This window comes from Oculina patagonica, chromosome 9 (assembly GCF_052425735.1).
Source record: "Oculina patagonica isolate OP01 chromosome 9, crgOcupat, whole genome shotgun sequence".
Lineage (NCBI taxonomy): Eukaryota > Metazoa > Cnidaria > Anthozoa > Scleractinia > Oculinidae > Oculina > Oculina patagonica.
Genome location: NC_135766.1, coordinates 2462867 through 2481799, shown reverse-complemented (window position 1 = coordinate 2481799; position 18933 = coordinate 2462867). Strand labels below are relative to the sequence as shown.

At 38.1% G+C, this 18933-nt stretch overlaps 1 protein-coding gene and 1 long non-coding RNA gene across 2 annotated transcripts; both read right to left on the bottom strand.

The window, feature by feature from the left end:
- Positions 1-1545: 1545 nt before the first annotated feature.
- On the bottom strand, positions 1546-8539 carry LOC144666531 (ficolin-2-like). Its single transcript, XM_078527952.1, has 6 exons — positions 8365-8539; positions 7329-7397; positions 4249-4371; positions 3757-3879; positions 2357-2740; positions 1546-1808 (listed from the first exon to the last, which is right to left on the bottom strand). The coding sequence occupies exons 1-6, from the start codon at positions 8537-8539 to the stop codon at positions 1546-1548; spliced, it is 1137 nt and encodes a 378-aa protein (XP_078384078.1).
- On the bottom strand, positions 5955-7236 carry LOC144665447 (uncharacterized). Its single transcript, XR_013572939.1, has 2 exons — positions 6220-7236; positions 5955-6175 (listed from the first exon to the last, which is right to left on the bottom strand). It is a non-coding gene; the product is annotated as an uncharacterized LOC144665447 (long non-coding RNA).
- Positions 8540-18933: the final 10394 nt, after the last annotated feature.

Genomic DNA, 18933 nt, shown 5'->3' with positions numbered 1-18933 from the left:
CAAGTTTAACCTTAGGTGTAAAAGGATTGCCAGATTGATAAATGCACGAAAATGAATATAATGTCAAGTTACAGTGTAACACTGTCACCACCCTATAAGTTCTATCTATGAATAATTTTGACATTTTTCTCTGGCATTGCAAAACGACTATGTATAAACCAAAAAAAGCAGATGTTGATAGACTACACTATGGCTCTTTGATTTGCCGAAACCTTTGAGAAACTAACAGCAAGATGGCAAAAGGCTGTCAATAGTAAATAAAAACATTCAGGAATGGCAACAAATTTCGCTACATTACAATGTACTACAATCAAACTAAATTTCAGAAGTCGAACCTGAAAAACACAATTGACGCAGTCCTCAAAACTTATTCACAACTTAGTGGTCTATATCTACATCGCAAGGACAAGGGGATTCCTTTAATAGTAACAGAAATACCCCGGCAAAAGAAGTAAAATAGGAATCCCTAGCGAAAACGTCGTACGTGCGGTTTCTGACATTAGCAAACTGCAGACTGGAGACTGACTATAAACTAAAACAGTATATCGTGTTACCATTACCATTATTGAGAGTTGACTGTAAGCAGGCTAACTGGAGTGCTACTCAGGCTAACCGGAGTCGGGCTCGGCAAGTCTGCAGTCTGCATTTGCCAGATTGCCTGGTATGTCTTCGCTTTAAAGGCGTAGCTCAGGATCTATTTTTTTTATTCTTTCTTTATTTCATGGTGGCTGGTACAGGTTTAATATCAAACCACTTTTACGTACTTCTACTTTCTTTTGAAATTCTTAGCTTCTAAACTACCTTAGTTTAAAACCTACGCTGGTAAAGCCCATGCAAATGTACAGCGACAATATAAACTAAAGCAACTGTAAAACTAACCTGTTACTTAAGCGCCATGTTAGGAAAAGGACTAACAATTAAACGAAATCAAAGGGGAAGAAAGAGCTTTCCGTTCTGTCGGCTCCTTTCGCTCGCCGATCGCAACTTCAAGTTTTAATACGCTTCAACAAACACACACGTCCGGCAGTCTACAACTTCAGTATAGAGCCGCGCGGGACTTCGATGTCTGTCTTTAAACCAAAACTTAAGCGACCACTACTGAACATGAGGAACTATAACGGTAATCGCAAATAACGCAAAAAATAATTTATCAAAACAGAGAGAATACTTGTAACCAAAATTGTCATTAACAGGAAAATACGCGCAGGCCAAGGCTGTTTTCAAAAGAGCTTATTTCCTTGGGTTGGTTAAAGGATCACGAAAAAAAAAAACAGTAATTAAACAAACACATTTTCAGTGCAGAGCTCAACTAATTAGAAAAAGCCAAAACAAACAGGTTTATTTTTTTGACAATAACTAAAAAACCGCTCCGCTAAAGTAAAACTGTTAACATGTAAAACCAAACAGGCAGTTTTTGTGGTCTATTCTATTTCCTCAGTTTTCATTCGTTTACCTTACGTACCCTGTCATTAATACACTCAAGAAAACAAATAAAAGGTATTTATATCTTGTTTTGATTAACAAGACAACCAAAAGTGCAGGCCGTTAAATATTAACCGGTCTCATCTTCATTTCAGCTCTTTTAAGTGAGATATGATTTCGCTTCCAATGCCGCCAATTAACACTTGTAACATCAATGTATTCTCCCTGACGATAGATACCATTCAGGTTGCTGTCGTAACAGTCGTTGTACCACCAGCCTCCTTTATAATCCACAGCACAGCTACTGCCGGACCTCTTGTCGTTATCTTGATCTTTTGTGGAGAATGGGAGACCATTATGAAAAGCCAGCGAATCTCCAGCGGTTCCTAAACCAAATTAAGAACAAAAACCTAAATGACAAGTATCATTTCATTTGGAAATGCAGCAAGAAGTGTCAGAAAAAAAAAAAAAAAAAACTAATAGCCATGATAGACAGAGGAAAATAAGTGGCCCAGAACTTAAATGAAACGTTACTGAACATTTTTTTTTCCTTGAAGAACTTATACAAATTAACCTACTGTCTTAAAGGGTAGTAAGCCAAAAAAAGGGAGAAACCAAAACGACACTTAATACTTTTTCACTCCGTAAATGTAGTAAGAGGTGTCAGAAAAAAAATAAAGCCATAACAGACAGAAAAGGACGATGTAACTCATAATTTATAGATTACGTTAACTGTTTTTGCTTGTAGCCGTTGTACAAATTAACCTTCGGCTTATTTTCTTAAACGGCTGTAAATTGTTGACTATAATGATAAACTGCCTCTTCACCAATACTGGGTAAAGGATGTTTTTTCCTCGCCAGAAATCAAATTTTCCAAAACGTTGGGGTCATGGGAAATTAAAGACACCAAGAAGCGTATTAAACGGATACTGACCTGAGTAGCTTCCCATGTTCAGCTGGTACCGACTCCCTTCACTCGCAACCCGAAACAAATCGTACTCGGCATAAGCAGTGTTTCCTGCAAAGTCTTCCAGATCAACACGTAGCTTGTATTGTCCACTGCTGGTCAGACGGTGAATCTTTTCTAGCCCTAGCCAAAATTCACCAGTTAGATTACCGAAACCTCGTTTGTAGTCAGCCCAGCCACGGTAAAAATCGACTGATCCGTCTTGTCTCTTTTGGAAAACTGTCCATCCCCCACCGGCTGTTGTTTGGTCGCAGAATACATCAAAGGGACCTGAACCATCAGGGTTGATTCGATAAACACCACTGTTTTGTATTCCAGATTTTTTCAGCTCAGTGCAGTCCTTCTTTGTACCTGTATAACCGTAGCAATTTCACTACAGTGAGGTAAAACAAAACGTAGGCGATACCAACGGCAGTGTAAAAAACACTGACATAGATACTGCTTTGCAAAAATGAAGAACGTCGATTTAACGATGAAGTCGAAGATATCCATTTTACTCGAAACGAAGCTTTAGAGCGCAAACGGGTCACTACTTTTACGTTAGGGGAACATCGTCTACTTCTTATACTTCTCGAGAAGTTTCAAAACAATAAGTTTCTAAGAAAAACATCCTGGATTCGGAGAGATCAGGATTATGGCAAATCCGTACGCGCATTTATGGTGTAGAAAAATTAAAGTAAATATTTTCTAATGATAGACAAATTAAAGGGAATACACTTAATAAAAGGCCTCAAGGCAATTGGATATTTTCCTCGTTTGTTTTGGACAATCGATAACGGAAAGCACAATGTTTAAAAAGAAAAAAGAAAGGGTTTTGTTACGGAAAGTAACTTGAGTAACTTCCTCGATTTTCATAAGGAACTAGACAAAAAGAGCTTGATGGACACGAAGGAATTGAAATGGAATTGAAATGGAATTGAATTGAAATGGAATCCCCTAACACTGAATTGAAATGGAATCACACTTGAATTGAAATAGAATCCCCTAATGGACTTGAAATGGAATTGAAATGGACACGAAGGAATTGTTACATAATATCAAAACTTTTTAGTTTTTTTGTTTAACCATACAGTGTAAGTTTTCTTATTTCTTTGCTTCGAATATTTATCTTAATTCACGGCCTATGTTATCTTTGCATGAGGTTTCAAGCCATTCGGTTTTTACACGTTCCGTAAGTAGCAGAGCAATTTCCTTGGGACATTTTCGTAGTGCGCTAGGACATAAGGACAGTGGCTGTTTAATTGAAATAGATCGTTCGACGTGTTTCTAGTTTTCGAATAAATAGAATGTATCAAGTAATCGGGTAAAGCCATTTATGTTCTGGTAAACTATAAGCTAAAGTATACCACCTGTCCTGCATTAATCACCTGCACATGTTTTGCCGTTTCCACTAAATCCATCTTTACACGAACAAGTATAAGAACCAACTGTATTCTGACAGTTAGCATTGACGTCACAGACAGAGCCAGAAGTGCTACACTCGTCCACATCTATCGGAAAACAAAAGGGACAACAATCAATATGCGATGAAAACGAGATGACTATAGTTTACCATAAGGTGCATGCACGATAACTGCGGACTGGAAACTTTGGTGTATATTTAATTAGTGTCAAATCAAAACAGAAGTCGGGTCATATGGTGCATTGTGTCTGTAATCATCTTATTACACACTTTAATGTGTTGTATCGCTGAATTTTTTCACAAGTCATCACGCAGTATTTTTCTTTGTTTAAATTGGATGAATTATTGAAGATTTGAGAAAATAAAGTTACCTATGCTTATATCTATCATCTGGAAAAATACACTTTTAATAGTTTACATGAGATACTCTTCATCCGCAACATACTGCCAAACCTACCGGTACAGGTTTTGCCATCTCCAGTAAATCCAGCTTTACAAGCACAAATATAAGATCCGACAGTATTCTGACAGTTAGCATTGACATCACAGACAGAGATTGAAGTGCTACACTCGTCCACATCTATTGGAGAAAAAATACTATTTGAAAATTGACTCGTTTGCCCGATAGTACATTTCAATCGATAGTGAGCAGTACATGCATGTTGCAACATGCAACATGTCTGTATGCATTGGCTTTCATTCGCTTGTTCAAGAAAACGTTCACGGCTTCTAGTCTAACAACTTCACCGTACACTTTGAAAACTGGAACAAGACTAAAATGATAACCGTATTCACTTGTTGAAGCAAAAGGTGAGAGCTTCTACAAACCGTAACACAGTAAGTAGAAAACGACCTTTTTGGTGCACAAGTTTGGTATCCTGAAGTCGCTTACTAACTTTGCTTTATGCCGATACGAAGTTTTGAAGAATTATGCACTAAGAAAAAACACTTCTCAAGTGTCCGTTGACGGTTTCATTGTGTCCGTTGTCCGTCTTAGAGAGGTGCCCGTCTTAAAGGAAGTCTAGTTACAGTAAATTGACTGAAAAACGGCAGCTAGGGAATATCACAAGGTGTCCGTCTTATGGAGGTGTCCGTCTTATAGGGAGTTGACTGAATTCTCAATTTGGGTTCAAAAAATACGTTTGGATGTTCTTTCTTGGACGTTATCCGCTCCATGGAAGTCGCAGGCTTTCTCGTGCTACGCCCTTAGAACACTCTAGAGATAATGTTAAGATTAAGCTTCACGTTCGTGTTTTTTGCGAAAGCAAAAAACAAAAACGATGAGTTTTGCCGTATGCCTTTTTGCCGTTAGCCGCTTATACGTCAGAGTGAGTAGTTTCTTATTTGGTGTGAATAAGTAAATTGTTTTCCATTTTTGTGATGGATTTATTTAATAATAAAAGAAAAGGTAAGCAGAACCATCAGCATTCTGACGTTTGCCATTTGCCGTTAGAACGCGGTGCTTAGTCTCGATAATGCCACACAATTCATTATTTATCCGCACTTCTTACGCACTAAACTGGGGTTATTGTTGTTATATATTTGAAAGTAATACTCCTTAAGGTAATTCCACCGAAATAGATCTGACAATATATAGATTTCCGCTCAAACTTTGCCTACTGGTTGTTCATCCTAAGAGAACTTTAGTTTTGAAATAAAAAAAACGGGGTCCCCGTATTCGTTTAGGGGCAGGAATACCTTGAATATACCCCATAATTCCTTACAATATCAGCAATTTTATCATCACGAGTACTGACTAAGTTCACTTTTTCATTTATTATTCATTTTTCTACAATAGAAATTTGTTCATATTCATTTTATAGAAAGAAGGTGATTTCTAGACTCAGAAGAGTAGAAAAAATGATAAGTCCTGGTACTCGTTTACGACAAAACGACGATTTATCTCTTTTGCGCGCCAAGCGGTATAAAAAAGCCGCCATCTTCTTAATGTGCGCGCGCTTACTACGCCTAAAATTATGCGCAGTACGGGATGCGCAATGTAATACAGATGAATTACCTTAAATGCATTTATTGAAATGATTTTTCTGTGTCAGTTACACGAATATGTGTTTTGATAGTTAGCTGAAATCCGATAAACATCAATAGAAAGAAGTGAAAAGTTATTAATGTTCCCAACCCATGAAGTCAAAACAAGACAACAAGTTCAGTGGGAGAAAAGGGGTAAGGGATGAAGTGCTCGAGTTGCCAATCAGAATCATCAATAGGAATCATGCAGGGTACATGTATCACAGGTTAGTTGGTTGGCAACGAGAGACTGGAATCCTCTCCTTCCTTTCAGAAAGCCCTAGTTCCCAAGAACCTGGGGTCCTAATCTCTAGGACCCTTGGGAACAAACACAACCACATGCCCTGGTTCCCAAGAACCTGGGGTCCTAATCTCTAGGACCCTTGGGAACGTTCCCAAGAACCTGGGGTCCTAATCTCTAGGACCCTTGGGAACAAACACAACCACATGCCCTGGTTCCCAAGAACCTGGGGTCCTAATCTCTAGGACCCTTGGGAACAATCACAACAACCAACAACAGCAACACTATAAGGGGAAAGCTGACCCTGTGAGGCTATGGGGCAAAAGGGCGAATGGTACAGAGCACTTCATCCCCTCCCGTGGTTTATTAACTATAAGGAAAGACAATGCTTAATAAAGATGGTCTAAAGCTATTGAAGAAGTTCAGAAGAGACAGTAATCGAACAACAGAATGGTCGAGTTAGTGTATGCCAGCTCGACACTAAAGCTAACGGTTACATGTATATCAATATCTCAAAAGCAGACACATTGCTCAAGTCCAACAGCTCTAAGCCTGAGTAAGCATACAAAATGGTAACAATATAAAAAACAATTCTGTAAGCAGGCATGCTGCTTAAGTCCATCAGCTCTAAACGTAAGTTAGCATACAAAATGGAAATAACAATAATTATAACAATGTCTATAAATACGGGCTTGCTTCCTTAGTCCATCAGCTATGGCTTACGTTTGTAAATAATAATAATAATAAAATAAACACCCTCAACATAGCCGGATATGTGCGTAGAACTAGAACATTGCCTACATTTTTACAATTACTAAGCTAAAAGAGAACCAAAGAGGGTTGGGTGGGTGGGGATTATTGTGAAAACTCTTCTAGGGAGCTCAGAGAATTTGAAGTAAAACTACTCAAGTCTAGATAAAACCGCATGGCCTTGATTGACATAATAGAAAAGGGGCGATGTGATTGGCCAGCCTGAATAGCGCATCACACTCTAGAAGTGAATTTGACCTTTGAATGTAACGCAAGAGTGATAGTCTTGCAGCATATTGCGTGACAGATCTGCATATTTGAATAGAGTGATCTTATGACTTCTCTGAACTCCTTTCATGGTTGTCACATTAACTTTAATTTATATTACATGTAAATTGGCATTTATATTACATATAAATTTGCTTTATGTCAAAACAACTAAAAAAGTTTCCTTATCCAGCACAGTTTTTGGGAACAAATTGACCGAACATTACATATCAAAACAAATTGTATCAACTTACCTGGTTTGGTGTCAATCTTTTCTTGCAACTCACTAAGCGTTTCATTGAGTTCGTTTATTTTCGAGCAGGCTGAAATATAATTGAAAGCAAAATCATTAAAAAAAACTTTCAAATATAGCTTACGCGTGTCTTTAAGAGACGTCGGACGGAAGGCCGACGATAAAAATTAATAACGTACGTGATCATCTGACGGAGCTTTTCGAAAACGGTCTCCAAAGTGGAGAAATTTGAAAACGCCGGCTAGCTGGTGCAGTGTGAACGGCGAAAAGGGAGCTTTCTGAAAACGCTGACGTCAAATAGCCATGTGTTCTCAGTCAAAAACAAAAAGGTTTAAGTAGCTTTACAATAGCTCTGCTCGTGCGTTGTAACTTTGAGTGCAATGTAGCGTATCGTTTTCAAATTTACCCAGATAAATATGGACGGAAAACATTTTATCCATTTGTTTTGGAGGCGAAAACTCCGGTTTGAAATTTATCCGGGGTCAGAGCGGACGGGGCCCTAGGAACTTGAACCATCACCTTCTGTTGCGATAGAATTAGTTTTCAGTTTATTTCTCGCGTTTATGATGGGATCATTATTCTATTCTCAAAGCATTCCTTCAGATACGAAGTATAAGTCACCTCAGAAAGCCTCTGTTACTGAAATTTATCGACCGGTTTTCGGAAAGCTATGAAGGTCCAATCTCGTCGTTGACTGAAATGCTCTTTTTTTTGTCCCGACCCACGATTATAACAACAAACATTTGAATTAATTGTATTTGAAAATGGTTTACAGACGGTTTGGCCTAAAGTTATCATATTTTTAGACTTAAGTTAAGGCTTTCGTGCTTCGTTGAACGCGATACCACTACAGAAATTCGACCAGCCAAATTGTACTCCTCATTCTACAACGTTTATTTCTTGCTCAAAACGCGTACCCAACAGAATAAAGAACAGCCAAGAATTATTTCTCGTTCTAAACGTGTAATGCGACACGGAATTTAAAACATTCAAAAGTCAGGTCTTACATGTAAGGCGGAGGTTTGTATACTTCTTACCATTACATTCTTCCAGTGCTTCCACACTTTCTATCAGTTCTGTCATGCCCTCTTCTAATAGCTGTACCCATTGTCTTAGCCGTTCACGTCTCTTAGCCAAGACGGGTTTGGATTCTTCCAACACAACGAACAGTAACAGACAACCCACAAGAGCAATCTTCATGGAAGTGGCCATTTCTGTTGAAAAAAAGGCAACCATAAATGTCGCTTTATCGAGGCAGTAAAACGCCGTTTTCTATCGGGCGACGAAAATACTTTTGTTTCATATATAAACGCAAACAGTTGTCTTAAACAATCGAGAAATCGTAAGGATGACACGTGAAATATCTTGCCAGGCATGTTTGTTAACGATAACACAAAGACCTGTTTAAGAGTGCCTCTTTAAACATTGCTCCTTGTTTAAAATGTGAAAGAAAAAAAATCATCTATCGCAATTTCATTGGAAATTTTCCGTGTTTGTTAATGATCATGACAAACCTAGAAATTATTGAAGGGAAATGTTTGTGCTCTTCCTTATCCGGTTGTGTCAAATAATTATTTAACTAATACAGCTGTCAATAATTTATTTTACCTTTCTTGCCGTTCTTTTCAGGTTCTTTAGCTTCACACTTGATCTTCGCAAAGGTCCTACTTCGTCGTCTCCGAGGTCGCGGTCGCCTTTACCCAAAGAAGCGCTGAACACCTCCTTTTATAGCACTTATCTCAACATGACACGCCTGGCTTCGGCTGTCAACAGTTTATTCAATTGATTTGAACGGAAGGAAATGATACGTAATCGATGCAAAGACTACTTGAAATTTCATGGTCAACTGATCTGTTTTTGTGTAAAACACAATGAATGGCTGTTCTAAGCAACTAAACATAACCAGATTGCAGGCGTTCTGCACGTATGACTATGTTTTCTTATCTCGTCAGTTCCTGTTCTTCTTTACTCAAAGAAGACACAGGGCACCTTTTATAATAGCTGTCTCAACATCACCACATCTGTTACTAAACGCTTGGCTTGCTCTGTCGTCAGCTAACGGAAGGAAATAGAACCGAAATACCTGTCGAGACTACTACTACTACTAGATTTGAAAGTCAATTAAATTATTTTCGCCCCAATAAAACATAATTAATTTAATAAGGCTCGTGATATAATTCCAACAAAAAACACCATGCCCTGTGCACTTACATTTTTTCACTCTCGTTTCCGATTCCTTTTCCCTTTATACTTCTTTAGTATTTTTAGGAGCAGAACTAAGACGGAACGGCGTTTTTTATAGCCTGCGGGTGTTGCAAACTCAATAGCGCGAGACGTACAGTCATCTTGCCGATTCTCGTCTCTCAGCCCAAATGGAATCACAGACGAGAAGGTTACTGACATTTAAAGGTACAAAGATGTTTTACAAGCGTGGAAATATGAACATGGTTTTTCAATTCCATCAACAAATACTACAATCTCCATTATAAAAATGAAATAAAATAATCAGCCATGCCTGATGGGAGGGTATCCTTCCTGTTACAGGAACCGGATAACGATGATATCCGAATCCTGTTTTTCAAGATATTCACATATTTATTAAAAGATATCCGGTTTCTGTTAGAAGAAATGAACACCTTATAATACTGATGTGTTCTAAAAGTGTTGTTACAGGGGAAGGTAAAATGTAATTACACAATAAATCTCACAAGACACGACTTGCTGTTGTTGTCACGAATATTTAGAGCTGTCCAATCCTTCGGATTTGCTAGAGAATTGCCTAAGCAGCTAAATAATGAGACAAATTTTAAATCAATGTATTCTTTTCTTCTTCTTGAGATTTCAAAGTCAATCAACATGTTTTTGTGCAAACCACAATGAATCGGCGTTCTAAGCCACTAAACACAAAACAAATGCTATTCTTTCTACTAACTCTGTTCTGCACCTATGATTTTGTTTTCTTATCTCGTCGTTACCGTTGGTCATAATAGCTAGATCAATTAATAACCTTAACGTTTGGCTTGCGCTTTTAACAGCTAATTCAAACGATTTAAACGGAAGGAAATGGTATCGAAAAACCTGTCAAGAGTACTTTAGATTTAAAAGTCAATAAATTTATTTTCGCACACTGTAAACCATAACAAAGTAAATAAGGGTCTCGAGGTAATTCGAACAAAAAACGGAAAATGCCATGCACTTTGCACTTATAATGTTGTTTTACACTCTCGTTTCCTATTCTCTTTCCCTGGTTCTTTATACTCCTTTAGTATTATCAAGAGTAGAAATTAGATGGAAGGGCGTTTTTTGTAGCCTGAGGGCGTTGCAATTACTCATTAGCCCGCTTCTCGTCTCTTATACCAAATGGGGTCACAGACGAGAACATTTCAAGATACATCCACGTACAAGCTTGGGAACATGAATATGGATTTTCAATTCCATCAACACATGCTCTACTTTCCATACACAATAGACAGTCATTGCTGACGGGTGGGTATCTTTCCTGTTACAGGAACCGAATAACGATGATATCCGAATCATGCTTTCAGGATATTCACAGATTTATTAAAAAATATCCGTTTCCTTTCAGAAGAAACGAACACCTTATTATACTGATGTGTTTTAAAAGTGTTGTTACAGAGGAAAGTAAAAATTCAATTGCACAATAAATCGCACAAGATATGACTTGCTGTTGTTCTCTCGAAATTTAAAGAGTTGCCCAAACCAAGTAAATGAGGAAAATAATTTTAAATCAATGTAGTCTTTCCTTCTTCTTGAAATTTCAAAGTCAATTGATCTGCGTTCGTACAAAACACAATGGATGGGCGTTCTAAGCAACTAAACACGACACAAATGCGTCGCTTTCTGCACGTATGACGGATGTCAGTCGTTTCGCATACACTGAAGTCGATTCGCCTTAACATATTTCTGTTGAATTTGAAGACTTCATCTGAAGCAAAGCGTATTTCGTATGAGGTTGCGCTAGGAGTAGCTTGTTGTTTTTGCCCTGCTGGTTAATGCTAATGTTGTTTACTCCTTTTGTGAAAATGGTTTAATTTATTGCCGTAAAGACAAAGCGAAAAAATCACACCTATCTTGCGCGAGGCAATAATTAACCTTCTTTGTCGAGAAACTCGCAAGTATAAGCAAAAGAAAAGTTCTAATAACGAAGTAAAAAAAAAATTACATGTAACTAAGGCAGGCCATTGATAAACTGGTATTGTTACGATTAAACAACTAAGTTTAAAAAGTTGTGAATAGACTCTTTCGGTCGCTTCTTATTTACACGCGCGAACGAAAATAAACGTACGCGTGGCACTAATTAGCTGTTACTGTCAAGAAAAACACAAGTACAAACAATAGAAAAGGTTCATAATAAGAAAACAGAGAAAATCAGAAGTACCTTGCGCGGGTCACTGTTTAACTGGTATTTCTAATAAAGTCACCCGTTAACCAACTAATTTTATTATTTTAAATAAACTATATATCTTCCGTCGCTCCGTATCCACGCGTGGTCAAAACTCAATTAGCAATCACGTGTGGGACGAAATAAAGTAAAATTGTGGTGTGTGACAAATTACAACTTAGTCTGCTATTAAACTTTATTTAGGCATTCCTCTGTTCTATCTTTCGGAACATAGTAAGCTTTGATGTAGGCGAATCGACTTTGGTGTGGGCGAAACAGCATCTCAGATCGTGTAGGCGAATCAACTTTTCTGTGGGCAAATCGACCTGTAGGCGAAACGACCGGTTTCCCGTACGACTAACCTCGACGTTACCGTTGGTTTATTCTCTTCTTTACTCGAAGAAGACACGATATTTCTCCTTTTTTAATATGTATCTCGACATAACCAAATTTATTATTGCGGTTTTCAGTGAAATGCGAACTCTAAGATTCGAAATCCAACTAACGATTGCGTTTTTCGCTGCCGTCAATCATAATTATGGCGACAGCCAACGAACCATGAAAAACAGAAACAAACAAAATGTATCGAAATCTACCAATCACAATCGAGAGACGTTACATTTTGACCCGATTGAAGTAAACTTCTGTTTCCCGAGAGGTCCGCTCAGATGATTGACGGCAGCAAAAAGCGCAAAACCGTCGGTTGAGGATTGAATTTCAGAGCTCGCATTTCACTGAAAACTGCAATAACTAAACGTAAAGCTGAACGTCTGGCTTGCGTTTTACTTTCATACAGCTAATTCAAGCGACTTTTAACAGAAAGAGATGGTACCGAGATATTTTTTCGAGACTTCTAGAGATTTGAAGGTCAACTAATTTATTTTCGCGCAAATAAAACCTAATAAATGAAGCTCTAGAGACGATTCGAACAAAAAGGTGCATGCACTCTGAACTTACAATTTTGTTTTTTATCTCGTGTTATTGATTATTTGTACTTCTTAAGTCATTGCTGACGGGAGGGTATCCTTCCTGTTACAGGAACCGGATAACGATAATATCCGATTCCTGTTTTTCAGGATACTCCCAGTTTTATTCAAAGATTCCCGGTTCCCTTTTAAAAGAAACTGATGGCTTATTATGCCGATGTGCTTCGAAGTGTGGTTGCCGGCGGAAAAAATGAAAACAAAAAATCTAAATAATAACACTAAATATCTCAAGACATTACTGCATGCTGTTTATCTCTCGAAGAGATTAGAAATATCAAATTCTTCGGAGTTGCCCCTCGAACCCTGACATAATATAGATAGGAGTCTACGCGCGCTCTGATTGGCTAAAACCCTATGTTTTATCAGAGTATAAAACATAGAAAAATCATGTTTTATTGTTTTTCGTCAGCTTTCCTCGAGTGCTTCGCGCGTCGTTGACTGTTTGTTGGCTGTAACCACTCGTATCCAACAAGGGCGAATGGAATAATTGTTTTATTAAATTCCTTTTTTAGTATAAATCCACTAGACATTTCATTTTGATGTAAACGAAGTGAAATTTTGGAGGAGGCGGGTAAAATTGTAGCGCGGTGTTCACTTGTTCACGGTGTTCAAGGAAAGCGAGCGAGGGAGTTTTCTTTCGAAGATTTTCTTCGACAATCTCCTCTTTAATCTTCTATCCATGCTGGAAAATTGTGACAACAATTAAGGTTTACGGGAAGATCCGAAGCAATAGCTTCTCTGGAAATTATACGCCTTGTTCAAGTCGAACAAAGCAAGGGACGGCTGTCATCGAAACTACTATCGTACGCTGAGACGAAATTGCACTCAGAGTTAGTGAAGTTTATTGAAGTTCAAAAAGACAAGATCAAGGTTGAAAGGGTAAAAAACTTACCTGAAATGCTTAGCCTTATTTTACGTCGAACACTGAATGAAATTGTGTCCGTTTTCTGGTTTTCTCGTAAACTAATTGCTGATTTTCATCTTTGTTCGGTCGCTCTCGTTAAACATTTACAAGACCTTATTTTTAATTTAACTTTTCACTCACGGCGTCTAAAATCTATATCATAAAGCAAATAAAGAAGCCTAAGTCATGTTTTATACTGTCATAAAACACTCCGGGCATTTGAGAACACTCGAGAAATGTAGAAAACATTCGCCTGTGGCTCATGTTTTCTACATTTCCCTCGTGTTCTCAAATGCCCGTCGTGTTTTATGACAGTATAAAACATGGCTTAGGCTTCTTTATTTGTTAAATAACGATGAAACTAATTTTGAGTCTACGTATTCTTTTCTTCTTCTTGAGATTTCAAAGTCAATTAATCTGTTTTCGTCCAAAACACGATGAATGGGAGTTCTAAGCAACTAAACACCAAACAAATAAGTTTTGGTTTGCATTTATGACTAAGTTCGTCGTTATCGTTTGACGTGCAAGTTGTCCACCGACATCTCAATTCAAGCGCGCATGTCAAATGGGCAAGTGGCAGAGGATCTCCTTTTTGGATTAAAAAATCACAGTGTTGAACGATGGCTCTATAGAGATTGGCGTCTTCAGGAAGGAGACTCACACTTAGACTTCGCATCGCACAGCCCCATGCAGCACAACTGGAGGCAGTGGTCAAAACATTCCTAAACAGGGCCAACCTGCTACAGTCAAACACTGAACTAAAAACCAGTGAACAAGATCGAGTCATTGAGCATCTTAGAGCAAACGGGTATCCTGACGTCCTTTTTAAGAAATGAATATGGGATAGAACCAGAGAAAGGCGCACGCAAGAAAGACTACTAGGGCTGGCAGTCCTTTCGTACGTAAGAGGTGCATCAGAACGAGTGGGGAGTGTCCTCGAGGAATTCCACATTCGGACGGCTTTCATGCCTGTAAGAACATTTGGTCACGTGTTCAGAAAGCCGAAGGATCGACCAGCGGGTAACCGAATAGCAGAAAATATGCACAAAGTGAAATGCCACGACTGTTCCTTTACGTAGATCGGGGACATCAAGCGCTCGTGGTCCTCGCGCGAGGCGACCCAGGCCGCGCGAGCAACAGCGAATAATCAATAAAACTACATGCTGAGATAACGGAACATAAAATTCATGAGGCGCCTAGGTGGAAAAGTTTCAGGATTTTCGATTTTTCGAGCCTGTCCAAGAGTCCAACGATTCTTCATATTCTGAGTCAGGGTATCTTCAATTTGTCTTGCGCCTATGGGCACTGTATACATCAGTGCTTTGTCCGCTTACTTATTCCAGTAAAAATAAAATAAATGGGGAGCTTCGCTTTTAGGCTTGCCTTAATCTTTATATTATTTTGTTTTATTTTATCGACATACATACACACATACATACATACATACATACATACATACATACATACATACATACATACATACATACATACATACATACATACATACATACATACATACATACATACATACATACATACATACATACATACATACATACATACATACATACATACATACATACATACATACATACATACATACATACATACATACATACATACATACATACATACATACATACATACATACATACAACATAGTTTTTTGTTGAGGCAGGTCTCGTAGGGCAACCATAAAGGCTGGTGTGGACCTGCCATTAAATAATACACTAACTAAACATATAACTATTAATGCAAAGAAATGTAAAAAGAGAATTAAAAATATATGAAGTCAGAATCTGTATTGTTAAATATGTAATTGATTTAGCGCAAGCTAATTAAGGACGCAATATTCGAACATTAGTATAATGCGATGACATCATAAATGTAATTAATAGCTTTTAATACGACTTGCTAGTCAGAGGAACATGCGAAACGCCACTGGGTAAATATATTTCTTTGGTTTTAACTATCATTCGCCTTTCACATAATAACACTGCTCTATCTGTAATTTAGATTTTGAACACTACACTCCATGCGATGGTTGTTGAATAAAAGGAGTTGTTTGAAACCGTGGATCGGACTTATTCTCTACTAGCAACACAGAATCCTTGGAATTAATCTAGCATGCCTCTTTCTCAAACTGGATTAAGTCTATAGATCTAGAGGCACGTTTAAGACTAGCTTTGAAAAGCTGTAAAGAGGCAGTGTTTCTGATGTTTCTCGGGATTGAGTTCCATACAATAGGGCCCCGATATCTGACACTCTTTCTTCCAAGTAAACTATTGTAACGTATTAGAGAAAAGTCATTAGAGCGCCTTAATTTATACTTATTATAGTCGTGACGTGTTCCAAGCAGGGATGTAAGTTGATCAGGTAGAGAGTGATTGTATACCTGGTACATAATGGAAGCAAGCCTTCGCTTGTAAATATAATTCAAAGGCTTCCGAGTGTTTTACTGGAAAATAGACCCTGAAGCCGACTTAAAATCGTTCACTTAGGAGGAGGAAAATACAAACATGAAAAAGGAAACTTCACATGACTTAAAACAACTCAAGGAGTTTCTTGCAAAGTATACCAAAAGAGAGATATTTGAGAAATTCCTCAAAATTCCAGCCGCCGAAGTGCAAGAGTTTACATATTAAAGGATTGTGCTTTCGACACTTCTGTTGTTTTTGTCTATATAATAAAAAGAACATTACACGGTGGCGAGAAGATATGAATTTTATGTTCTCGTGACAAAAACAATATTTCACTCGTTCGTTTGCTTTTGCCACTCGAACATAAAATTCATATATTCTCGCCACCATGTAATATCCTTTATTTATGTTAACATGCGGCACTGTCTAGGTAATTTCTAGGCTTTCTTTAGGTGCTCAAATATTAAAATCCCTCCAACCCACAACTCCAGATGCATTTAATTATTTCCAAGCAGAGTTTTTCTGTTTTGTAATTAAAAGCCTTTATTTTCTTTCAGTTTGACGCATATCCTAACAAAAGCCGAGTAAGAAAAGAAGCCAGAAGGCCGCTCAAATTTCAGTTTCTTTCCCGCTTTTCCGACTTGAGAGGTATTTCAGGTTATCTGTTACTTCAATACTGATGACAGAACTTTTCCCTCAAAGTTGTTTGTTCAAAGGCTTTTTTGGACCTTCTCTGACAGGGGGAGGACCTTTCTGAAAACCACTGTATAGTGAATGAAGGCTTCCTAATAAAAGATTATTATAAAGGGGGCGGCTTCGGAAGTCGGAAGCCACCCCCCCCCCCCCCCTATGTAACTTCCAGAATATTTAAGCAATCACAATGAAACTTGTAGGATATATTGTATGTTCGAAACTCTTTCTTTTGGTATACGTCACGTGGGATGGTGACGTCACATCACGTAACAATTACATCATGATGTCAAAACAGCCGCCATCTTGGATCCGCCATCTTGGATTTCAAAATTTTTCCAAAATGCCAGAAAACCACCCAAAATCACTGCAAAGTACTCAAAATAAATATAAATGTGCTTTAAATCCATAAAAATGTAAAAATAATTCCATTAGCCTGCGAATACAGCCGCCTCTCATTCGCGTCCCGCAACGAAGAGCGAAACGCGAAGAGAGACGTCTGCGATTCACGGCCAGAAATTCCATACTGATGACGCAAATCTGTCCAGAATCCGGACAGGAGCGCTGATTGGTCAGCTAGCTAATTTACATAATGTATGCGAAATATAACACTTCATTACCACACATGGGATTACACGAACGGAAAAAACCGGATGTTATTGCAGACTGAAAGTTGACCCGCACCGGGGGAAGGATCGTGGAGCTACTCTGAAGCTATACCTTACAATTTCTATAATTTCTCGCTTCATATGTAAATGGGAAACAAAAGAAACTGCTTTATGAACGACCTCAAAGTACAGAAAGGATGCGCCACTGCGGCCGTTAAAAATAGATCAATTTTGACACCTAACATTTATTGTTGACATAAAGGCAGCCGGCAAAACGAACCACTGGCGAACAAACCACAAAAATGTGAAATGCAGATAACCTGAACCATTCTCAATTTAATAAAGAATAAATGCTACAGAAAAACAGAATTTGACGAAGAACAGGGAAAAAAGAAACTAAGTGTCTTTCAGTAGAATTGTTATGATCGTTACAGTATATTTATGGCCCATTTACCACCGAGAGATGCGCTCATGTTCCAAAACATATCAATGTCATTTAGTGATTCCACAGCTTATTTTTCAAAATATTACAACTCGTATAGGGATTCCTAACTTTCACGATGAAGTTATCCGCTGTAAACGTGTCCTTGACTGCCTTGAAAGTGTTTGTGATCAAGCAAGTAATGAGCGGCTGAGAACGAAAGTATAATTATGGAAGACAAACTGCGTGCGGTGTGGGGAAATCTAATTAGCGGTTAGCGTCATCAGTATGGAATTTCTGGCCGTGAATCGCAGACGTCTCTCTTCGCGTTTCGCTCTTCGTTGCGGGACGCGAATGAGAGGCGGCTGTATTCGCAGGCTATAATTCCATTTAAGTTGATTTTTTTAACAAAAACGCGCAAAATTATAAATTTGGGAAAGCATGCCTGTCAAAATGCCGTTGCCATGGTGATGTCAAGTTCCCGACACATCATCCATCCCTACCAAATTGTTGCTAGATAAATTTTAGGAAAACTTAGAAAGTTTGGCAGCGTTTGGTTAAATCTTAAAATAAGTTATAAAAGTTCAAAGTCAGCGCGGGCCTCAAAAGTCCCCCCCCCCCCCAGACTTGGTCAAGAAACAGAGTTCAATTATTTGCGCAAGTGCCTTTCAGAAAATGAATTGGAGTGGAAAGTGTAATATTTCAAATTAGTAGATTCCCCCCTCTTTTAACTATTTCTATTAAGACCGTGTGGATGCGAATTTTAGTTGCGTGCGTAAAATAAAAACTGAGGATAAATAACTTGCGTCTATAGAAAGTGTATACGCAAGCCATTCTTTTACGAGGGAGGCAAAAGCTACATTCTTTGTCTTTTCTTTTAGAATAGCCACAAAACTATATGTCCAATTTGAAAGCTGTTCTATTTAAAAAGAAATGCCTTTCTTTTTTCATGATTGTATTTGCCTGCTCCTAAGTGAACTATTTTAAGTCGGCTTCAGGGTCTATTTTCCAGTAAAACACTCGCGTCGATAAAATAAAACAAAATAATATATAGATTAAGGCAAGCCTAACAGCGAAGCTCTCCATTTAATTTTTACTGGAGTAAATAAGCGGACAAAGCACTGATGTACTTGGTTTATATACTTATAACTTTTATTAAATTGGTCAAAATTTTC